This window comes from Centrocercus urophasianus, unplaced genomic scaffold, assembly GCF_019232065.1.
Source record: "Centrocercus urophasianus isolate 14NV4802_14NV808 unplaced genomic scaffold, USGS_Curo_1.0 seq_18, whole genome shotgun sequence".
Classification (NCBI taxonomy): Eukaryota; Metazoa; Chordata; class Aves; order Galliformes; family Phasianidae; genus Centrocercus; species Centrocercus urophasianus.
In genome coordinates this window covers 2,679,925-2,703,299 of record NW_024884733.1, presented here as the reverse complement: position 1 = coordinate 2,703,299, position 23,375 = coordinate 2,679,925, and the positions used below count along the sequence as shown (strand labels likewise).

General features: G+C 48.2%; 1 protein-coding gene across 2 annotated transcripts in view; it reads right to left on the bottom strand.

Moving 5' to 3' along the window:
* Positions 1–23,375, bottom strand: part of COLGALT2 (collagen beta(1-O)galactosyltransferase 2) — a 40,008-nt gene that overhangs the window by 3,442 nt on the left and 13,191 nt on the right. For both annotated transcript variants that reach the window (XM_042819015.1, XM_042819014.1), the window contains exons 2-8: positions 7,042–7,152; positions 6,374–6,491; positions 5,764–5,898; positions 3,808–4,012; positions 1,721–1,840; positions 1,531–1,607; positions 233–339 (exon numbers count right to left, since the gene is read on the bottom strand). In XM_042819015.1, coding sequence (XP_042674949.1) covers positions 233–339; positions 1,531–1,607; positions 1,721–1,840; positions 3,808–4,012; positions 5,764–5,898; positions 6,374–6,491; positions 7,042–7,055 — 776 coding nt within the window. In that variant the 5' untranslated portion in view covers positions 7,056–7,152. The remainder of the gene's footprint in view (positions 1–232; positions 340–1,530; positions 1,608–1,720; positions 1,841–3,807; positions 4,013–5,763; positions 5,899–6,373; positions 6,492–7,041; positions 7,153–23,375) is intronic.

Here is a 23,375-nt window from a genome sequence, read left to right as displayed (position 1 = left end):
GATGGGCACCCCCAGGGATGGGCACCCCCAGGGATGGGCACCCCCAGCTCTCTGCAGCAGTGCCAGCACCTCACCACCTCTGAGTAAAAAATTTCCCCTTAATATTGACCTAAATCTCCCCTCTTTGAGTCTAAAGCCATTCCCCCTTCTCCAGTTTCGATCAGACCATGTACAAAATTTGCCCTCCTGCTTATACCCTCTCTCCAAGTACCGGAGGGCCACGTGAACTCACTTTCCATCCACAGCCTCCACAATCTTGACTGCAATCTCCTGCTCATAGAGTGTCCGCAGCATCCGGTCCCGCCTGTCCTTCCGACGCTTCAGATTGATCATGAAAATCTGGGTTGAAGAGAGAGACATCAGCCTCATGCTTTGGGAGGAAGCACAGGGAGTCCTGATCCACCCTTTTTCCAGCAACCCCATAGGAAGAACAGAACTCATTAAAATACCACATCTGTTTTTGTCCCAGACTTTGGAATTTGTCCCCAAACTGGGGCTGATTTTAAGGGGGAAGGCGAGAGGCTTGTTCTCTGTCTAAAACCAGTTTGTGCAGAACAGGGGAACGTTGCTTTTCCAGGATGAAAAGCTGCAAAGAGACCAAGCCTGTGTTGTATAAAGACACAGGACGCTTTGATTTTTGTTTAACACAGGGTACAATGGTCAGCTCCAGCTCAACACTGACCCACGTGTCTCTCCACTAAGATGCAACCGCTCATATTTAGGGTGACCAGCAGGGCCACCAGCCAAACACAAGGACACCGTATAGAGAGGATTTTTGTAATTACTTCAGGAACTGAAATTCCACTGCTCCCCTTGCCTGAGCAGATAGCCAAGACCTGGAGCAGAGATGTCTGGGCAGGGCTCAGCCCGAACCTGGAGGACACAGACTCCTTGGTGGAGGGCTGAAGCCCTCGCTTGTAGGTAAACAGCAGAGGGGGGGGGATATTTTTCAGCCCCAGGCAGACACGTACAAGTACAGCTTTGTATGTTGTGGAGCAAAACCTCATCCCAGTAAGAAGCAGATGGAATTCCAGGTCAGTACAAACACAAAAATAATAAACTGGATAAATACAGCACAGCCACAAAGGGCAACGTGGAAAAAACCTACACCAGCTGTGCAGCGAACACAGACACACAGCCAAGCTGGGCTCCCACTTCTCTGTGTGAGCTGTGTAAACAGATGTAGCAGAATGAGCAACAAAACTGAAGAAATCATTCCCTTTTGTCACTCAAGAGCAGGAGAGGTTTCCCAAAAGACAGTTTCTTTTGTCACAAAACACAGGGATCAGCACTTGTGGACAGAGCATCAAGTGCTCACAGATCTGACTGGCTGCGTGGCCACCCAGCACAGCTTCTCCCCAATAAGGGCTGCTGCTGTCTCCATGCATAAAGTTCAAGTCCAAAAGGGAGTGACTGGGAAAGAACTAATGATGTAAAAACATATTATACTCCAAGGAAAACATCTGGAAGCTCAGCTACGAGGAGTACATAATGGATGGGAAAGCAATGACAGCAAAACAGGTTCCTTACTTCATCAAATCCCATCTTGTCAGGGTGCTTTGGAGGAATGGAGACGTACTGAGAAGGCTCAATGGGAGGACGATCGACTGAAAGAGAGGAGAGATCCCAACCATCACCTGGGTGTACCTTGATTGAGATAACTGAAGATGTTTGCAAACGTTCACTGGGGGCTCCAACGCAGCGGGGCACAGCCACTTACTCATAGCCTCAATCAGTGTGTGCACAAAGTTCTCTGTCTCTTCCTGCAGCGTCTGGTGTGACTTCAGGGGCATGGGAAGGAAACCGTAGTGCTCGCGGTTGCAGATGAACATCTGAATTCCTGAGGATTGCAGAAGGGAAAGGAGAGCCGGGTGTTTTATGGGCAGGTTTCAGTGCTCTGTCGATACGCAGCCACAACCCCAGGGAGCTGGGCTCTCATCCACAGGGGCTGGGGTTGGCTGCTGCTGTGTGCAGCTCAGCAATCCCTGCGGCCTTCCAATTCAATCAATACATGCTATGATCCTATGAACATCACTGTGTCATTTTCTGTTCTGTTGCCTGGCAGAGTCTGGCCTCTCCTATGAAACCAATATCTACTCACTCCCTAGCAGCAGGTGTTTTAACCACAGTCAAGATTTCTCTAGGAAGGGCTGAGACCAGAGAAAGGGGCCATTTTCAGCCTTTGCATTCAAAGTGATCCTACAGAAGAGGGCAGAATGGACCTTTAGCAAAAGCAGTGCCTGATGTGAGCTGCAAGAGGTGAAGGTCAGGCGGAAAGAAGCAGTCCTGCTGGATGCCTTGTTGTTCCTCTGGGTGACATGAGATCCTGCCTGGGGTCACACAGGATGGAGCTGCAAAGCCCAGATTATCAGTGCAGCTACAGGCCCTGCCACTGCCTCTGCAAAGGATTCAGCAGGGGCTTTGCTACCAGACATCCTCCTACTTCTGTTTGCTTTGGCTGGGAAATGAAGATGAGACATTTTCACCTGTGTCAGCAAAAAAATGTCTGATCACCATCTTGGAAATGCAAAGTCCAGGCACTGGCAGAGCTGCCCAGGGAGCCGTGGGGTCAACCGTCCCTGGGGGGATTCCAGGCCCACGGAGATGTGGCAATGAGGGATGTGGTCATTGGGCACAGTGGGGGTGTGCTGGGGTTGGCCTCAGGGATCAGAGAGGTCCTTTCCAACCTGTGATTGGGCTCAAAACACCCAAGGAAGGGAGTATACTTGTTTTCATTGAGTTTTCGTAAGGCCCTTTTATTAACTAAACACTGCTTGAATCACCACAACTGGACAAGCATATTTAAAAGAAAATGCAAAACTGGAATCATCTGCATTTTCTGCCTTATCTCCCTTTCTTCTCCTAGTTAATAAAACAAGTACAACCACTCCCTCTAAAGAAAGCAAAAGCAGACAGACGCTACCTGGAGTGCAGATGCTTTCATGTGCAAGTCCCCCTAATCCCTGGTATTCTACAACTGTCTGCACTAATGACCCCCATGTTCCCACCTCTTGAAGTTCTGTAAGCACATTGCTGGCTGCAGTGCTTGCCAAAGCACATCCAGTTGTCAACTACAGTTAAGGTGAATGGCAGAATAAAAAAATTCCTACCTGCTGACATTAATTGGTTTGGCACTGATCTAATCAGCTAAGCTTATCTGGCCCTCCGATCTCTGCTCTCATCTTCCACTGGCTTAAACTTGGTTAATCTGTGTATATTCACGCCAACATTTCTGTTCCTTCTGGGATAAAGGCAACTTTGAAAAAGCAAAGCTACTTCAAAATGGGGAGGGGGACTTCACTCGCTCGATCTGTTTTTACAGTGAAAATCCATTAGTGTGACAAGTAAAGGAAAAGCTGCAGATGCTGGTGTTACTGGCAGCCTTTGTAGACAGAACCCATGTTCAGGCACCAGGAACATCCCCCCACACCCCTGCATTTCAGGTCGAGCTGAAATCCTCCTCTTTCAGAGACAGACACAGTACCAGCAGCCTCCTGCCCTGCCCTTGGCTCAGGGAGCCTCCTGAAGGGATGACTGTAGACACCCCAGCTACAGAATGTAGGATGCCTTCCACTCTCACAACATTGACCCTTGGTCACTGCTGCCTTGCTGTGACACAAATGAAGGGTGGGTGCCACAAAGCCCCTGTCCCTGTAAGAGCTTCCATTCTCCCTGAGAGACCTCTCAGAGGAGGAGGGGAGGGGGGTACAAATTGACTACTGGAGTCAATATACAGCTTTTTGGCCTCTGAACTCCAAGCAGAGCTCTGCACGTCTGCTAGTGAATCCTCCCCAAAGGCTCCAGTACCTGCTTGGCGACTGGAGAAGGCAAAGACCATGATATCATCAAAGCTCCAGGTGTAGTCCTGGTGGGGCGGGTAGAACATCAGCTTGGTGGAGGCCTCCTTCCTCAGGTCAATGAGGAATGTGGAGTGGATCATCGGGACAGCAAAACAGCCCGTCCTCTTCCATTCCCGGATCAAGGGGTAATCCAGGGTCCTTTTGTAATAGCCCTGCAAACACAACAAGCAGGCCGCTCGTTACAAGAGATCTGTTGCAAAGATGCTCCCCAGCAAAAGCTCTCACCCTCTGCCCTCCCCAGCAGAGATGGATCAGTGCCCAGTTCACAGACTTTGAAGCATTCCCTAATTGGAAAGCATTCAGAAACAATTCCCATCCCACAGGTTAAAGCTCAACCTTCTACTGGAAACTCAAACCTTCCCTCTGCAAAATCAAGAACACTTCAAACTCAGCATGGTGTTCCCTTGGCTCTCTACAAAGCTCTTTTTGCATTCAGGTCTGATCCTGGGAGCACTGCTCACACTCAGCAGCCACAAAGGGCACTCCATGGCTGCCACAATAGCACCTAGAGGTTATTTCTGAATGTGACTTAAACAAGCCACGTCCCTGACTGGAGGGCAAGTAGCTTCTCAGTATCCATTGGCTGTCCAACAACTCCTGCTTCTCCATCCCAGGGCAAGTAGGCTTCACACCCATCTCCTGAGCTCAGCCCTCATCATCATCCCCAGGGAGAGAAAGGCTGAGAGCAGCATGAAGAATGCAAGCACAGCCACGTGCAGCAGTTCCAAGAGCAGCTTTTTCATCCCCATATTCTGGAAGGCGCATTTGCTGCTGGGTTTTTTCCCCTTCTTCCTTTTGCAGCTAATGCCGGTGTCAATGGAAACTTCCTACTGGAGAGGGACTCGCAGGGCCAGGGCTGAGGCTGGTGCATGCAGGCAGCGATCCACTTCAGTCCGTGAAGAAATGCTGATTTACATCAGTGGAAAACCTGGCTGTCTCAGCAGCAAACCTTAAAAACCTACAGGAAAATGCCTTCACCATGAAGTTACTATTTCCAACTTAAAACAACACGAAAAAAAACCCATGGAATAACTAACACCACTCACAAACATCTTATCTCTACATGAAACTGCCAAGAATTTGGGAAGCTTAGGATCCTTTCCTGCTGTTTTTATACCCAAATAACTCAAGCTGTGATTTTTAGAAGATGGGAAAACATTGTGAGGAGGTATCATTCATGTCTGTCACTCTTCACTACCACCCCTGCTATCAAACACGACGTGTGGCATCTCCACAGCTCTGGAATACTGCCAGGGATGGTCATACCATCATTCCCTAGGCAGTCTGTGCCAATGGCCAACCACTTTTCCTGAGAAGAAACTTCTCCTAATATCCAACCCACCTCCAGAGAACCAAGTTTACAGATGGGGTAGAGATTGCCCAGACTGTGGCAATAGATTTTCCCCTCTGTATTAACGATTTTCACACTAAAATCCTATTCTTCCTGTTGTATATGAGAAGGAAACACCAGACTCTAATTTCTGGTCTTAGCACTTCTGTCTTTTACACCTGAGCACGCACAGAGATTCCTCTGTGACCCTACTGCATAAATCTTGCTCACTCATGAGAAAAATAACTTGCATGCAATGGGGAGCCGTAGAAAGAAAAGCAGATTCCTCTTGGAGCAGTGTCAGTACACAGAACAGCTAATCCAAAATAAGGTACTGTCAGTTTTAAGGCTATTATGCAAACACGTGGAACTACCTCAAATAAACACTGGTGTGACTGTATGTTGATGTATACATTTTTTTTAAATGTAGCTAGTGGAATTAGACGGCTTCCCCAGACTCCAGCATAGGAACAGCATCCCTCAGATCCAGCACAGCTCCCTTCAGACTCGGTGTTTTCAAGTGAGGAAAGCCCCAACCTGCAGTCATCGTGCCTCATTCACCCAACCACCTGCCTGGGGGGTGATGCCACACCAGAAGTTGGAATACAGAAAGCGAGACTCCAGCATCGGTGCCACCAAGGTCTTGTTTTCTGCTATCAGCAGGTTCAGAGTTTCTGGGTTGGTCAGCAAATTATCCGTATCGAGAAACTAGAGAAGGAAGAGGAAAATAGTTTATTAGATGAGATGAGACCGTAGGCTTCCCTGATGCTTGCCAAGGAACACGGCAACCAAAAGTGTGAGGTATTGGCAAAAAGCACCCAGCTGGTGGGTCTGACACTGCAGGACACGACTGCTGTAGGGAAGCCCAGAGGTGGTTGCCCCTGTGACAGACAGGAGATGGGGAAGGACATGGAGCTGTCTCTCTGACTGCAAATAATTGCTCCAGAACAGGGCATGGGGAGCCAACAATGCTGAAAATTCAGGGCAGAGCACTCTGTGAAGAAGAGCAGGAAGAGTTCTGAAACAGGCCCCACACCTTCACCTTGTTCAGAGCCTTCAAGAACATGACCACCACCACCCCCCATCTCTGCACAGCTGCTCCGCTCCTCTGCTCCCTTAGCCCATAGGCATGGCCTGAACGACTTTAGCCTGAGGACAGAGAGAAATGCAAGGTTTTCCTTACCAGAACGTAGTCTGACCACTTCTCCCGCGCGGCACGCAGGGCAGCCTGCCTCAGCTTCATCACGTGGGTGAAACGGGAGCCTGGCCAATGCTTCGGTCCCATTTCTTCAGGGTAGGACCTAGCAAAGAAAGCAGTCGAAAATGCACAGACCTCTTGCTGCCTTCTTTGCAAAGAAAACAGCATCAGAGTCACCTTGGGCAACTCGGGAGAGGAAAAGCGTGGAAGAGTGCTTCCGAGGGAAAATGGCTCCAAATTCATGCTGGCAAGTGTAGAGCACAGAGCACTTCCTGATAACCAAGGAGCCACAAGCACAACAGAAGGATCCCATCAGGCCCAGAGCATCAAGTCCAAAGGCAAAAAGGGATTGAAGGAAATTGTGGGACAGATCCCTGTGCAAGCTGATGCCATTTTCTGGCTCGGAACTTGCTGCGTAGCTGACAGCAGTGACAGAGCTTTGGTAGAAGCAATGGGAAAGGGCTGTGATTTCTCTATTCTCTCAGACATAAAGAAGGGCAATCTTACGTGCTCCACCAAAACAGTTCCAATGGGGCAGAGCCCACAAAGAAAAACCACATGCATAACTGAATGCATCTCCTGGTTGGAGAGCAGGAAAGCACCTAGGGAACGCAGGCTATGCTTCAAAAGCCAGCCCCTGCTGCAGTACTCACTGTGGGTCTTCCATTGGCCTCCACTCCACGTCATGGTAGAGGTTCTGCACGTTCTTCAGCCACTCCCTAAGGATTGCAGTGGTGTTATCAGCGTTGTGGTCAGTGGCCACCCTGGAAAATAAGAGCCCAGTTCATACAAGATTTACACACCAGGAGTACGATGTGCCTGTTTGGCCCAAGATGGTGCCAGGAAGGTTGGGCTCCAGTTCCTTCACATATCCCAGCTGATACATGGGTTGCTCTAGGCAGAACTATTTTTTTACAGGCAATCTGACTGAGCTGTGGGCATCCCTGTTCAGTGCAGGGGAGTTGGACTAGATGCCCTTTAAAGGTCTCCTCCAACTTGTATGCTCACAGCCTTGTGACAGCCTTTGGGTTACACGTGACCAAGCTGATGCTCTTCCCAGCTGCTTCTCTCCAGCACAGAGCCCTGGGAGTGGGACCTCAGTCCAGCTGCTCACACAGCTGTGATGGATCCCACAGCACATTCCCTTAAACTGAAGGGCTGCTCACTGCTCCTGGCCAGAGGAGCAAAGCACTGCCCCACAGAAGGACATATCCTGCACTGCCACAGCTCTAGAAGCTCCACTGAAAACTGACAGTTCCTTCCTATTCCTTCGGGAGTACAAGCATAGGGTTAAATTTAACAAAAAGAATCATCAGAAGAACACAGTCACTCAGGGACAGGAAGCTTATTTGTTGAACGCCAATTCCTGTTTATTAAAACAAAAAACAAGGAAAGCAGCAAGCAAATGGATGTTGGTTTCCTGCTCTTGATATCTGCTCTTGCATTGCGTGGCAGAGCAAGGCTGGTGTCAGCCATGATGTTGGGATTTGCTTTTAACCAAGCTCCTCATCAGACCCCACGGCAAACCTACATGGCATGGATGTCGAGTAAGACAAAAACTGCCACTTGCTGCTGAGCGGAACAGATGAAATCGGACTGCTCTGTGAATTGCAAACACTTTTCAGGTCAGCCACCCAAACCCCATTTCAGCAGACTCGCTCAGACCTCCCTCAACCGCGCGCATTTCATTGGTCTTGTTCCACTTCCCTCCTACGCTCCCAGCTGCGCAGGCACTGAGCAGCAGCTCCAACATTCCTCAAATACCGCAGAGAACCGTGAAAATGGCTTTCTGTGAAAATGGCTTTTTGTTCGTGGCCGTCCTTGAAGCCGCAGCAAGAGGCTCCTGCCACACAGCAGGAACACACCACTATCAGGCATCACGCAAACCCAGCAGAGACAAGGGGCCATCATGAAGAAGGTCGAGGCCCAGCTTACACCGTGCTCTTTGCCATGGCTAAGCTGGTCCCACTGAGCAGGCTCTCCCAACAAGTCCACAAGACCATCCCTGGAAGTATACAAGAAATGTGTAGACGTACTTATGGACATGGTCAGTGGGCAATATTGGTGGTAGGCAGACAGTTGGACTGGATGATCTTAGAGGTCTTTTCCAACCTTCCATGATTCTAAGAGCTGACAGCCTCCGGCCAGAAGTGGGACATGGGAATGGGAACCTGGAGGCATCTCTCCATCTGTCCACAAGGAAACTGCTAGAAGGAAAATGCCATTTTTACTGCCCAGGCTGTAACAGTGGTGTTATGTGGAAGGCAAATTCACAGCCCAGTAGAGCCTTTGGAATACACCAGTGAGCCAAAGCTCTGGCACAAACAAAGGACGGCTGCCTCCAGGACTATCCACCCAGCAGCTTTTCTGAGCCCAAAGTGCTCAAAGACAACACAGTTTGTCACACCCTGGATGAAACAAGCCCTATGACTAGTAGTTTGGCAAATCATTGTTTTTTCCGACTTTAAGCCTTAAAAACAAGCAAAAAAACTCACATACAAAGAAACCAACAGTGCAACAATTATCACTATTAGTTTTGGGACAATTCACATTTCACATCAAGAGAAATTAGCACTTCTACTGTAATACCTGTACCACTGCAGCCCACTTACTTCCCCAGATGAAACAGCAACTATGGTGCTTGCAACACTACTGGATGGAAAAAACACAGGCAAATACTTTTTTTTAATTATTATTTTAAATGACTACGAGGAAAACAGGCAAATAAAAATATGAGCAGAACTTCCCAACTTCCCATTGGCAACAGCTTCTCAAGACATAAGAGGTTCAACAGGATATTCTGCTACAATCACTTCTGGTGTAACACATGATCCATAGGACCTGAAGTGGCTGAGTATAGTTAAGGCTTCAGTGCCCTTATTGGATGGACGGACCCATTGGACCCCGAATGTTCTGAATGCATCTGGAAGAGACTAAGCCATCTCTGCTGCAGCATCCACCGCTACCAATGGTCTGTTGTCCACTTTGCACACCTCCCCAGTTCTGGAAAACAGTCAGGAAGGGTTGAGACACTCCTCACCATCCTCATGGCTCTCTGCCATGACTCGACCACACCTCCCTTGTGTCAAAGCGGGCTAAAAGCCAGACACAGGATTGCAGACGTGGCATAGTAACTGCCTCACAAAAGAAGAAACCCCTCCTCAACCTCCTGGTTGAGCTTCTGATCAGCTTGCCCAGGCTGCAGCTGATCTTTGCTACCAGCGTAGCTCACAGACCACAAAGTCTCTTCAGCCAAGACCTTGCTCCCCCTAGCCTGCACCATTGCAAAGGGGTTCTTCCATGATGAATTTCAAGAGATTTCTTGCAGACAACTAAATTCAAGGCCAACATATCTGCCTGCAACCATTAATTGTTGTAGATTTAAAAACTAAATTTCTGTGAAGAGGTATAGGATACATCGATGACTTTTGCACTACAACACGCAAAATCACAGCAACATTAAGGTTGGAAAAGACATCTACGATCACCAAGTCCAACCCCAGCCCATTCCACCATGCTGCTGCCCACAGCACCATGGCTCTCCAACACCTCAGGGATGGTGACCCCACCACCTCCCTGGCAGCCTGTGCCACTGCCTCACTGCTCTTTTGGAGAAGAAACTTTTCCTAACATTCAACATTCAGACTTGTGCTCCAGACCTTGCACAGCTCCGTGCCTTTCTCTGGACACGCTCCAGTCCTCAATGTCTTTCTTGCAATGAGGGGCCCACAGCTGAATCCAGCAGTTGATGTGCAGCCCCACCAGTGCTGAGCACAGAGGGACGAGCACCTCCGGCTCCTGCTGGCTGCACTGTTTGATGTTTGGATTTGTCTCCTGCCGGTTTTACAACCTAAAGCCTGTGTGACTTAACCAGGAAAGACTGGTGGAATGTAAGAAAAAAATTCATCTCCTGCCACGCTTTGCAGAGCAAGAAAAGGGTAATAAAAGTAGAACAGACCTCCAGATGAACATCCTGTAACATGGCAGCTTTTTTCACTCAGTTCTAAATCCATTTCCAATAAACAGAAGTTAAATTTTAGCAAAAGTTTGAGTGAGAACGTTCATATAGGGGGTTACATGGGCACGACTACAACCACTCCAGTATTTACTTTGGCTTTTAGCAGCACTCTTAGCACAGACACAAGTCCTCACTGTCCATACTGAGCAAAGTAACCCCCTCCCAAAAAACTCAAGCACCACGAATAGTGGAAAATTAAGCAAAATGTTGAGCTCCCACTGCTTTAATTAAGTAACATGTGAGCAGCAGCACAAGGCAAACCGCATGTCATGGAGCACTTGTATTTTTAACCTGACATCTCCACACTCTGTGTTTGCCAAAGGCAGTTAATGTGGGCTCTGATGGTTCTCCTCTTTTCATCCCCAAAGGAAAGAAGAAAAAAAAAAATCCTCTTTTTCATTACTTCACAGCCCAGCCTGCCCTCCCTAGCTATTTACAGGTTATTTATACCTCAGGCACCAGGTTAGAGGAGGTTTAATTATTACTATTTTTTACTCTTTATCATTGCTATAGGAAAAGTACTACAGGACAAACCTCTGGCTGCTCAGCAGTCCAGCTCACACTGCAGCACTTGTGGGAAACCCCAAGGCCACAGATCTGCAGTAATCTTCCTACTGAATTTAACAGTTCCAACCGTCTCCATTAGCAAACAGCAGCAAGTACTTCATGATCAAGGTCTGCAGAGTGCAGAGCTGCTGGGCTGCAAATGCTGGAGCTGTAAGAGGGATCCTTTTCCTTCTTGGCCACGCTCTGAGGGCTGCAAGATGTGAGAGTGCGGGGTTCTTCCCCCACTGCAGTGTACTGTAATACAGCAGAATGACCGGGGCTGCTGAAGGCAGCTGGTGCCAAGCCATCCGCTCCAGTGGGAGCCAACCTGAGGCACCTGGGTGGGAAGCACAATGGGTGACAATGCTCAGGATGCTGACAGTCAGGGATGCAATGAGACTGACATACAGCAAAGAGGACATCTGTTGCTGTAGTTGGCCACGTGCCCTCTACCCCAGGGACTCATCCAGAGAATAGCCCAAAGCCAATGGAAAGCCTGTTAGATCCCTCCTAACAGATGGAATAGAAACAAAAATCGAGCACTGGCCATCTGCCAAAGGAGAGAACAGCCACAAAGCACTCAGAGAGAGGTTATGCAGCAAAGCAAATGGCAGCAGAGGTCCCCCCTGTGAGGTGCAGACCATTGCATGCCTTGTGCATGCTGTGTTCCATCAGCTGTGCTAGCAGAGGTGCCCAAACCTCCAGTTGGGCCCAGAACCTCTCCCTTTGAGAGGGCCATCTGCCCTCAAAGCTGGGGTCTATGTGTTCCTGACAGCTTCTGTCTCTGACACCATGGGGAAAAAGCTAGGAATTCAAACCGCAGAGCATGAGATGACCATGTCACTTTGCCCAGCCCCATACACTGCTAACAGCCATTGCTGCACGCTACCAACCAGAGCACTGTGCAACACTATTCACAAATTGAACACCCTAAGCTCAGCTAAAGAATGCATAGCTAAGGAAGACAGCAAGAGACTTCCAGTTTTGTAAGACTTCAGTCCCCTTGAGTTGTTAGGATCAGCAGGCAGAGCCCACCACTGCCCCCAGCCAACCCTGCAGCTCAGGGCAGGCTGAGCACACAGCCCCCAGTGCCCAGCAGCCCACGGACTGGTGGCTGTGCTTATTCTGGCCATGAGTTCAGCCCTGTCAAAAATAACTGAAAAAATAAGATTCGCAGCGGAGCCCTAATGTGAGTCAAATACAAACTTGAACTTGGATTTCCCAAAACAAGTGGTAAATAAAGTAACAGGGAGAGTCATCTCTCCCTGCCTTTTTGTTTGAACACTGCCAGACTTAGACAACCAATTCCAAAACACCAAAACCACCAAACTGGCAATTTCCACTGTGAGCCAGAGATTAATTACCCTGCATAGGGAACAGTGCAGCTGAGAGAGATGGGAAGAGAAGGCACGGATCCTACAGAGCAGAGAAATGCTCTGTTGCCTTGCAGACTTCATTTCTGCACTCTGGACCATCAGCTGTGCCCTGCAGCCACTGAGCTGTGAAGGACACCTCCAGTCCCACAGGTATCTCTGGGATCAGGCAGCAATACACGGTCAGACCCACCAAGCCAGCTCACACAGTGCAGCTCAGACGCTGAACAGATGTCAACTCTTCTTGCCACTCTGCACAATTACACTCACAACACCTCATTAGTAAGGTCCCAGCGTTCAGGCTCACATTCAGAGAACTGTTTAAGTATTTAATCACGCTGCTAGGAGTCAAACTGAGTCAGACCTTTTTGGCTTTGCAGCAACCCACCATATACCCCGGGGTTTTCCTTAATTCAGGACAGGCTTTTGGGAGTACCTCGTTTTTCGCTGTGGGATTTTGTTGCTGTTGATTTGTTAGCAGCTCTGGTGGTTTTTCCCACATTAGCTGGGTCCCTGGGCTGCCAGCTCCCAGCGGGGGTAGTGGGAGCCCCAGCAGCAGCATGGAGGCACAGGAGCAGCACGGTTCCCGGCCTGGGCAGCTGTACAAGAGAAGGACCTCACAGTACAGGAATGCAACAAATGTCTCCTCTCATTCCCCTTGCCCTTCAGCCACTCATGGATAGCAGATTTTGCTGGCAGCAGCAGCAGTCTAACAACATCCAGCAACCTTCCAAACCGAAGTAAGGGAATGACTCACAGATGTATATAAATGTACACATAAAAACACACCAGGGTTTCTGTTCTTTGTGTGCTAACCAAGAAATCTCCCAGACGTTCCTGGCTTCCAACCCAGAGTAATGCAACACCAGGGAGGGGGGACACTCTAGTATATGCAGAAAGAGGAGATGAAGTTCCTGGAGACTGACCTCAGAAGCACAGCTTCCCAGCACACTAATGATGGCTGTAGGATGCAGCAGCAATGCCTCAAGTCATCAAGCTGCTGCTATTAGCACAGGGCTGTGCCAAATCTGTGCTTCAGCCCCGCAGGCACACACAGAAGCCTCTAGAAGACACAATAGAGGAATCAACATCTGCCCAGAAAAGCCATCAGAGCCGGGCAGCTCATCGCTTCACCACACAGCCAAAATTTCACACCTCCCCAGCTTCTGTAGAAATTCTCACTCCAGTGCAAAGCAGGTTCTGCCCGTTCCGTCCCAAGGCCCCTCTTTGTCTTGCTCAAGTTCTTTCCATCTCACCCCAGTGCAGACAGAGCTTTCAAACACACAACACACTACACCTGGCCTTGCAAGTATTTCCAAGCAGACTTGGCTTGAAGGGAACAACTTCCATAAAGAAAGCCCAGGGAGTTTCCTAAGCACGGGATCAGGGCTGTGGCTGGCCTATGGGAGGGCTCAAATAAGGAATCAGTTGCAACTGTACCCCAATTTCTGAAGGGGTAGCTTGTTCCTACCTATACTAATTGAAATACCAGTTAATGCAGTTCAAGGTTAATTATAGTGTACTATACTGGGAAGGAATGTTGATGTTTAGAAATATTCTTGGTACTGGTAACAAAAATCTGATAGATTTTGAAAGCCAGGATCTAAAGCTGCAAGGTTCCACTGATTTTTCAATGAGCACATTGAGCACAGGCGCATAGCACATTACCAAGGGTCCCCAAAATAGGGACACACAGTAAGCTCTCCACCTCCTTGCCAGCCTCCTGCAGGCAGGCTGCCTTGACCCCAGCACAAAGCCTCACCTCAGGGACCCCTGATGCCCAGAGCAGGAGGGACAGGCAGACCCAAGTCAGTCCATGCTGTGCTTTACTTTCTGTAGCTGCAAATAAGAATTGAATTATTTGTTCTTGTTAGCCCGCATTATGAACAACATAAGAAAACAGGAAACAAACTGAATATTCTATTTCAGGCTTCTAATTAGGAGTAATTAGAGCAGCAATAAGAAATTGCACAAAGCTAATCCTGGAGAAGAGGCAAATTCAGTCTTCACCAGCCGAGAATCTGCTCTGTGAACTGGAAATGGCAGGATGTTATGGGACATAATGACTGACCCTTCATGTGAAAACTTTGCCCAAATGCAGCAGTAGAGACTTTGTTCTCAAAGGTTTTCAGCTAACTTTCTGAGGTCATGGTAAATAGGAATGCAGCGATTTGTGTCTCAAACCAGAACAACATCACAAAAGGACGCGTGTGAAGTAAGAGTGTTCTCCAAGATGAAACTCAAATTTAAAATTTAGTTTGGTTAAGAGATCTGTACCAAAGACACAGAGGAACTGTGAGAGAAACTTAAGAAAAGGCTAACAGGAGCAGGGAGCAATCATCCCCATGTCTCAGCTCTGGTGGGGCTTTAAATCAGTGCTGTGCTCACTTCTGGGCCCCTCACTGCACAAAAGACTCTGATGCCCTGGATCATGTCCAGAGAAGGGCATGGAGCTGTGTGAGGTCTGGAGCACAGCGTGATGGGGAGCAGCTGAGGGAATGTGATGGGGCAGTGTGGAGAAGAGGAGCTCAGGGGAGACCTCACTGCTCTCTGTAACTGCCTGAAGGGAGGCTGTGGTGAGGTGGGGTCGGCCTCTGCTCCCAGGTAACAGCGATAGGATGAGAGGTGGTGGCATCAAGCTGAGCTGGCAAAGGTTCAGGTTGGATATCAGGAAAAATTTATTTCCAGAAGGAGCAGTGAGGCATTGGAAGGAGCTGCACAGGGAGGTGATGGGGTCACTGTCCCTAGAGCTGCTCAAGAGCCACAGAGATGTGGCACTGAGGGACATGGATTGTTGGCATGGTGGGGGTGGGCAGGGATTGGATTTGATCTGAGAGGTCTGCTCCAACCTTAATGATTCCACAGTTCTATAAATGTTTTTTCCAACAAGCAAAGCAGAAATGGAAACTTGACTATTCTGAAAGATTTTACCTCTAGAAAGAGGGGGGAAAATGTTTAGAAGGGTGAGAGATGCTCAGAGTTGAGCAGTCAATGGCATTTCATATTTTTGCATCAGTGGGAGACTCACTGGAACATCTAACCTCTATGTACGTGTAATGCAGTCACTGCTGAAATGCACAGGAGATTTCTTTCACCTTCAGTGAGCTTCAGCTTACAGCTCACTGGCCTTCTGCCACCTCAAGGAAGTCATTCCATAGTTTACATTTCTCATTTATATTTTCGAAGTTGTACAACTTTCCTCCCAGTGCGGAGCACAAGTAATGAAAGTAAGTCACTTCCACACATCAGAATGTCTTAAGCCTGCTTTCATTTTCAACTCAGACTTTCTCCTGTTGAAAGCACAGATATAAACACAATGCAACCCAGCTGCTGGAGGCACCCTTAGCACTCTCAGCACCCTGCAGGCTTCCCACCACACAGTCAGTTGGAGGGCAAGAAGCACATTCCAGCAAGAATAAGGGGAAGAGCCATCAGGCAAATGTGATGATGAGAGTACCTGGTGCTCCTGGAGTGATGCACTGTTCCTTGCCATCCAGTCATCTTCTAGCCTGGTTTCAACAAACCAAGCCTGCTCTTCAGCTGAGCAGCTATTGGTCTTTCAACAAAATCCCTATGGAGATGAGGCAACACCAACTGCCTCCACAATGCAGCATGTGAAGCCAGCTCAGCAGCTGCAGCACCAGCCAGACCCTGCCTCTCTAGCGGACCCAGGAAATCCCTGGCTGTCGCTGCAGGCTGAGTAGCACTGTCAGTGGTAAAACTGCACAGAGTTCACCTCCAACAAGTTGTTGCCTGCCTACATACTCAGGTGCAGAGAGACATGACAAAGAAACCTCAACTGGAAAGCTTCTTTTTTGGGAAACATAGCACAAATGCTGAGACACCTTCCAGTTCAGCAAGTCTAGAGGACTTTAATAACTCATACACACACTTGCTGTGCAGCAGCCTGCAAAATACCACCTCTTTAGACTTTTGGATAGCAGTCGTGGCACTGTGTACTAAACCTGTGCAGCAGAATGGAAAAACTGCCCTGCAACCTGTCTCATCTCCTGGGAGGGTTTCTGCAAGCAACAGCTGCGCAGAGCTGGATGAAGCCATGACACGTGTGCCCCATGGGTGGCACAGCCTGCCCTGCAAGGTGAGAGCGGCCTTGCTCCCTCTCCCTCTGCCATATGGCTCACACCAACTGCCAAGTTTAAAGGTTTGGATCTCAACAGAGAGCTTGCCTTGCACAAGCATTCCCAGCACTTACATTAAGATCAGTTTTCTCCCATTGCATATGCACATGGATTTCTTTCCACTCCAGCAATCTGCGATGCTCCCACTATGAGTGGACAATACAAAATAAAAGGACAAACTTAAGCCCAGGCAAGGAAGGGAAAACTTCCCTGCTCAGAGCAGATCAGGCTGACATACATGAGTGCATTTTACCAGGTATTAGACTTAAAAAACAGGAACAGCCAAAGTCAGCAGGATGTTTTCAAAGGAACTCAACTTCAGAATGGCTGTAGAGCAGCAGTTTTCATACTGTGATCAGTAGACACCTGGAAAGTATTTCCTATGTGTTTGTGAAGGTAAGTCACAAGAAAAGCACATCTACTGTAAGTCCAGGTTGCTATGCAGGGCCCTGCGTTCTCACAGGAAAAGTGTGTTAGGTTTGCATTCAGCCCACAGAACACCATTTCCCTTTTGCTTGCCCTGGAAGTGCCAATATCAATACACCCATCAGACCCGCTGCTCACATCTGCATCTTTGTAATGCAATCCCTGGTACAACCTAAGCAGGCAGCAATAGCAATCTGCGCCTCTAGAAACTCCTAACTTCTGACAACACACCACCACAAGCCTATTCTTAGTGCCAGGCACCCAGATTAATGCTGGCATGGGCACACAGTAAACACTTTCCTGCTGGCTGCCTACAGACAAACAAGGCAAGTGCAGGGAATACAAAACCCCAGATTCAGTGCAGAGAAATAAAGTCAGAAACCAGTTTCTCAGCTGCTTTTCCAAAGGTATCCAAGGTGCTTGCATCAGCTCTGCTGCTCTGCTGCTGGAGGAGGCTGAAAGCACAGCTTAGAGGATGGCCAGGGAGCACAGGCTGCTCCTGGGCAGCTGCCTGCCAGATGGGGAGGAAATGAGAGCAGCTGAGGGGTGCAGGTCAGGGCAATCTGCCTTCACAGTAAGGCACGTGTACTGCCTCTACAGTCTGTGGTACATTGCAAAGGAGCATACAGTAAAGGTACTGCAAGGAAAATAAAAATAAATCAAACATCCAACACAGCTCCAACTCACTGGTCTCCACATGGTAAGACAGAGAATGGCTGCACAGCTTTCCTCTCTGCTGCAGGGGTTTTATCCAGTCCCTGCTTCCAGGCACTCCGCTGACTCCAGAGGGCTCAGACCTCTGCCACGTCTTCACTGCCCTGTTGAGCTACGCCTGATGCTCAGGATCTGATTTTCCCTCTGTGCTCATCTCTTGTACAGAGAGCAGACCCTCCTGTTCACAACCTGGTCCCCACCACCACCCAGCCATGCAGAGCTCCTACGATCAGTCAGCCAGGGCTACAGCCAGGGCACTTTGTTCCTATAACACTGCAGACGGGCAAAGCCAAAGCACCATCTCTCCGTGCGAACATACAAGATAATATTGACCATACACAGCATTTGGATGACATGCAGACGGCAGACTCCGAGCAAACAAAAGCATGGTGGGTTTTATTATCTTCTCACTTAGCACAGGCTTTGCCAACTTTTGGTCTCATCAACATTAAGCTTGCAGTCATGACTAAGTTATTTGGGGCTGACAGTTTACTGAAGCCGCATGGAACCTGAAACTTGGTAATTTTGGCCTAGCTTACTTTCTTAAGTAGCCAGTTACATTGGGAAACTGAGGTGCTCTGAACTGCATGGAACAGTGCAGGGCTTCAAAATAAATGGATTATGTCATATTTGCTGGCAAATGGCTAACAACCTTGTATATGCAATTAAGGAAGAAATTCAAAAAACAACTACTATAGCCAAGCTGGAAAAAAAAATATTCAGCCTTGGCATGTGAAAGAGTTTTGCTGGATGCCACCTGTGACTTCATCTGCCACATTTCAGATGAAGAAACAGCTGGGAAGGTGACACCTCCTATACTGACAGGCTTTGAATATGGAAACAAGCCAACCTGCCTACCTGTTGTAAACATGAAGTAGTCAACCTATCAGTTCAAATTTCTCTGGGGGACAGATTTTAGCACTTCCCCACTGAGATGGTTGGGTGTCCCCATCCCGGAGGTGTACCAGGAAACCCAGCATCACAGAGGCCCCAAAAACCACAGCAAAGGCCTCTGTGCACTGAATTCAGCAGCTCTATCGCTCTGTTTTGCAGAGAGGGAAACAAAAGCAAAGAGATTAATGGATTTTCACAGGTCACAGAAGAGGAGTGGGTGTCAGGCTGGGAATGATAAACCGTGCCTGCCCTCCCTTCCGGGATACGCGCTGAAATAAACTACAAACGTTCTGCTGCTGCAGGGCTGTTTACTTAACACGTTCACAGAGTATTTGTCACACTTTGGTAGATCTGCAGCCATGGCAATCTCTAGAGCAACTTTTCTTCCATGTAGCTTTCAGGAAGCTCTCAGAGGCTCAAAAGCAAAGCCTCCCTTTCTGCTCGGGTGCCTTCATTACAGAGAAGAGCTGCAGTTCAGGGTTTACTTTTCAAAGCTGGAAGCACTTGTACTTCAGGAAAAAAACACATCTCCAGGATCAGACATACCTGCACACACTTAGGAAACAAGTGGATGAAGTCTAAGAGCTATGAATTAATGCAATATAACCAACAACTTCATCACATAATAGCTATGTGTAAGCAGAGTACTTTAAAATTCCAAGTACTCCGGGGCAGCTAAAACTTCTGAGCCCAAATCTCTTTCATTTGTCAGCTCTTATTTTGCTCACACGTGCAGGAATCCACAGGGCCTCCTCTATGAAGGAGGCCCAGGCACACATGCATGACACGTGGCTACTGCTTTGCAAACGCACATACCATGCTATGGGTTTCTGAGACAGAACATATTTTATCTGAGGAAAGAATGACTGCTCTCAAACTGACAGAAAAGCAGTGGTACGCTGATGGCTGGCTTAATAAAGAACGGAGAAAGACGCAAACCAAGTTCTCAGCATTTCCCTAATCTTGCACATTAAAAGGGATGCAGAGTAATGCCAAAAAAGCTGTGCCTTTCTCATTGCCAGCTAAGGAAATGGGATTGTTAAGTGGCATTAAAAGAAACCGTGGGATCAATACCACAGAAACATTAAGGCTGGAAAAGACCACGAAGGTCACCTAGTCCAACCATCAACCCATCACCACCATGCCCCTCAGTGCCACGACACTACATGGGGCTCCACCACTCTCACTGTGGGTCTGACCCCTAAATGCTTCCAGGGAACTTTATGGAGAGCCAAACAAACATGGTAGGTGCACATAGAGAAAAGCACGCATGCCCCATTTCTTTCAACTCATTAATCCTTAATCCTGGCCACAGAAGGAGCTTGAGAATAACTTTTCCTTCATCACAGAGATGTAAATAAAGAAAGGAAATGAGCACTTAGTAGCAAGCAACAGATTGCTGAGATTAAGTTTACTGGACAACTGCAAGTTCCATAGTGCACACATTTATTTTGCAGAGCATGGTTTCCATCTGTGCCACCCCCAAGGGGACAGACTCACTATCAGACAGCACTACCACAGTTGCTGCCAGTGAACAAGCTGCAAAGGCTGAGCCAAAATGTCATGCTGTCAGCGTGAGACTCCCCCAGGTGTCAGACCCAGATGTTCTAACAGGGGCACGTGCTGACCCAAAAGCCCTTGCTCATGACACGATCCTCGTCCAGCAGCATCCTTCCACCTGGGTGGGAGGATGGCTCCAGGGTATCCAGTAGGTATTTAACCTACTATATGCCATGGGCAAAAAATCATTTACTGTTGCTATTTCAGCATTGCCATTCAAGATACTTTTATGTTTGGTTGTTTTTCTTTTTTCCCCTCCTGACTTTCATCTGAAACTGGCTTAGGATCTTTAGCTGAAGCCTTTCAAGTAAGCCACCAAAAGCTGCATTTGAAATCCATATGATGTGACGTGCCATATCCTCTGCACATCACTCAGTGATGCGTCGTACAAGCAAGTGGCCACCAGGGGGATTCCTGAAATCGGTGATACAGAACCAATTGCTGATTTTTTTTCATGGAAAAACTGAGCAACAAAGTCTGTCTCAGAGGAAACATCGTTCTGGTCTCTCCTAAATATCTGCCAGCTCCTCGCTCAGCCGCTGCCTGGCAGGACCAAAGAGCAGATAACCGGGTGAGCTCTCACGCTTGTTGAGGATGCTCTCAGTTGCAGCCCTCGTTTCTCAGGCTCCAGTTGTTACCCAAGGCAGAGAGCAGAGACCTCGCAGACTGTTGCACCAGGAACATTTGTGCTAAAGCATTCCACTGACTAATTCAGACCATGTAACCTGATATAAGATCTAACAAGCTGAAATCTCAGTGTTTTGGCTCCTTATTCGGTTTCTCCCAAATACGTTCCTAACTTCCATACCAGAGCTCGTAGTGCTCTTTAGCTCCATCTGTGCTGTCAGTTCAGGAGACCTAGAGGAAATAAATCTTTCTTAGTTCAGTAGATCTGGAAGAAATACGTCTCCCAGAGCAGAAAAAGCTGCAGTTTGGGTCTACACACTGTGGTCTCACAGCTACGTGCCCAAAAGCTGTCATGAGCAGATGTTTTTCTTTATCAGCAGGCTGCCCCATAAGCACATTAAGCAGCTTGGCCACGCACCCTGCAGCAGCACCAGGAGCTGGGCAGTCAGGCAGGAGTTCAACTGCAGCAATGAACTCCCTTTTCCCTTTGAGTTCCCACTCTGCTGGAGAAGGAAAAAGTGATTGAAAGGGACTCGAACCACATTTTCCTCCAGCAGGCCTCCTCTGTGGTACACCTGTATCCACGTACACAGGATATTGGGAAAATTTCTTCTCTGAACAAGTGGCAATACATTGGAACGGGCTGCCCAGGAGGTGGTGGGGTCACCATCCCTGGAGGTGCTCCTGAACCATGGAGATGGAGCACTGAAGGTCAGTGGGCTTGGTGAGGTGGGCTTGGGGATCTAGAGATCTTTTCCAACTTTACCAACTTTATGATTGTATATGAAGATAGGCTGGTCCAAAAAGACAGGTTGTGATGCTCGTACTAGAACCCCTCTGATAGCAGTCTGATTCTCACTCTGTGAGAGCTTCCTTCAAGGCTCAGGTATGAGGCAAAAAATCCTGGCAGCAGCCTTAGTTTGTGGGAAGAAGTCAGAGCAGAGTTCTGCCAGCAGACAGCTATGAGCTCACCAGTCTGAAATAACAACTCATTGACAAGACTTTGTGGAAGCAACAACTGACTTGTTTGTGTGAGAAATAAGGACGGGGGGAGGGAAAGAAGAGAGCGCGTATGCTAAGAGTCATTAAAAGTGTAACATGAGCCCACTCTCTGGCTCAAAATGGTAATTTATACTTAAATCCTGATTTGCACTCATAATAAATTAAGAGAAAATATTTGAAAGCAGTGATATTTTCATATTCCAGTCACATACACAGTACTCATTTCAGATTGTTTTGAAAAATAAGCATAACCAAAGCTCCATCAGCAAGCGCTGGAGGAAAAAAATATTTGAAGAAGCAGAAGACCCAAAAGCAGTTATTACTCTCCACTAAGCTATTTAGAAGAATCTGAGGAGGGTCCTCCAGAATCCTGAAGCCAGTCATCTATACAACTAAACAGCAGCCTCCTACTGAAGAAGCCATGTATCATCTGGAACACACTGCATCCAGAAACTGCTTTGGGCCATGAGGTTTACTTGACAGTCACTAAGACTGATTTCAAAACCTGAAGGCTAACCTCCAAGCCAATCCAGCCATGGTAAAGAGGTCCCTCGTCTATGCCCAAACAGAATGCACCTCCACCCACCCATGCAAGAAACCTCTTAACTCTGCAAAAGCAGCAGAATCCAGCAGAGACCTGAGTGCCAGAACTTTCACATCCCCTAGCCGTTACTAGAAGTAATGGATAAACTGTACATAACAGAGAATGCAAGGACTGTGCTCCTGCTGACCACACACTCCTTTCCAAACCCAAATTCAATAAGGCTTGCTTAAAACTCTCCATTCTTCCATCATAAACCTAATCCCCAGAGCTACTCACAATTCTACTTGTTACAAGAGACCAAACTCTAACATGAGACAGAACAAAAGGCATCAATCCCAAATGGCATCTGCCTCCTCCCCAGCGAGCCAATACCACTTTAACACCAAACACACTGCTGCTATCAGCAAGGGCCTCTCATCACCTACAGCTGTGACTTCTTGGGCCTTTCCCTCCCAAGTGCTAATTGGGGTCTCAACTCCAACCCCTTCTGATCGCTGCAGTTGAACAGCGGATGGAACCACCACAGTCTTTCAGGCCACCTTTCTAGCCAATTCTAGACAAGAATTAGGAACAGAATATTTCATTCTTCCTTATAGACGCCAGAACTCTTTCTAACCTCCCAGTGTGCAGAAATGAGACCCAGCAAGGCTTCTGTTTGTGTCTGGGAAGACAACACAAGCCTTGGCCCCAGCAGTGCCATTTCCACCCTGGCCCTCCATCCCCCAGCACAGAGGGGCTCTGGGGCACCAGCTATTTGAGTGCACTGACCTGTGCACATAACTGCTGTGCCTTTCGCTTCCCTTCACAGCATTTTTGTCATTGTCTTTGCACATTACAGTGTCAGGCTACAGGAACAGAACCAATCATTTAAGAAGCATTTTTGAGAGCAAACGCACATTCTGCACTAATCCTCGAGGGAGTTCATAGCATTAATACACATCTCAGTGCTGAATCTCCCACGTAGGGTACGTGCAGCAAAACCTTGGGGCCCTGCGATCTCGCATCAGGCTCCTGGGACACTGCTAGCTCACCATGCCAGCCCAAGCCCTGAGCGTGCCCCTCCAGGGCTGTTTCTGCTGCAGCATTTATTTATCTTCCCGCACAGCACTGCAGCTGGGAGACAGATCTCCCCCCAAAAGTCACT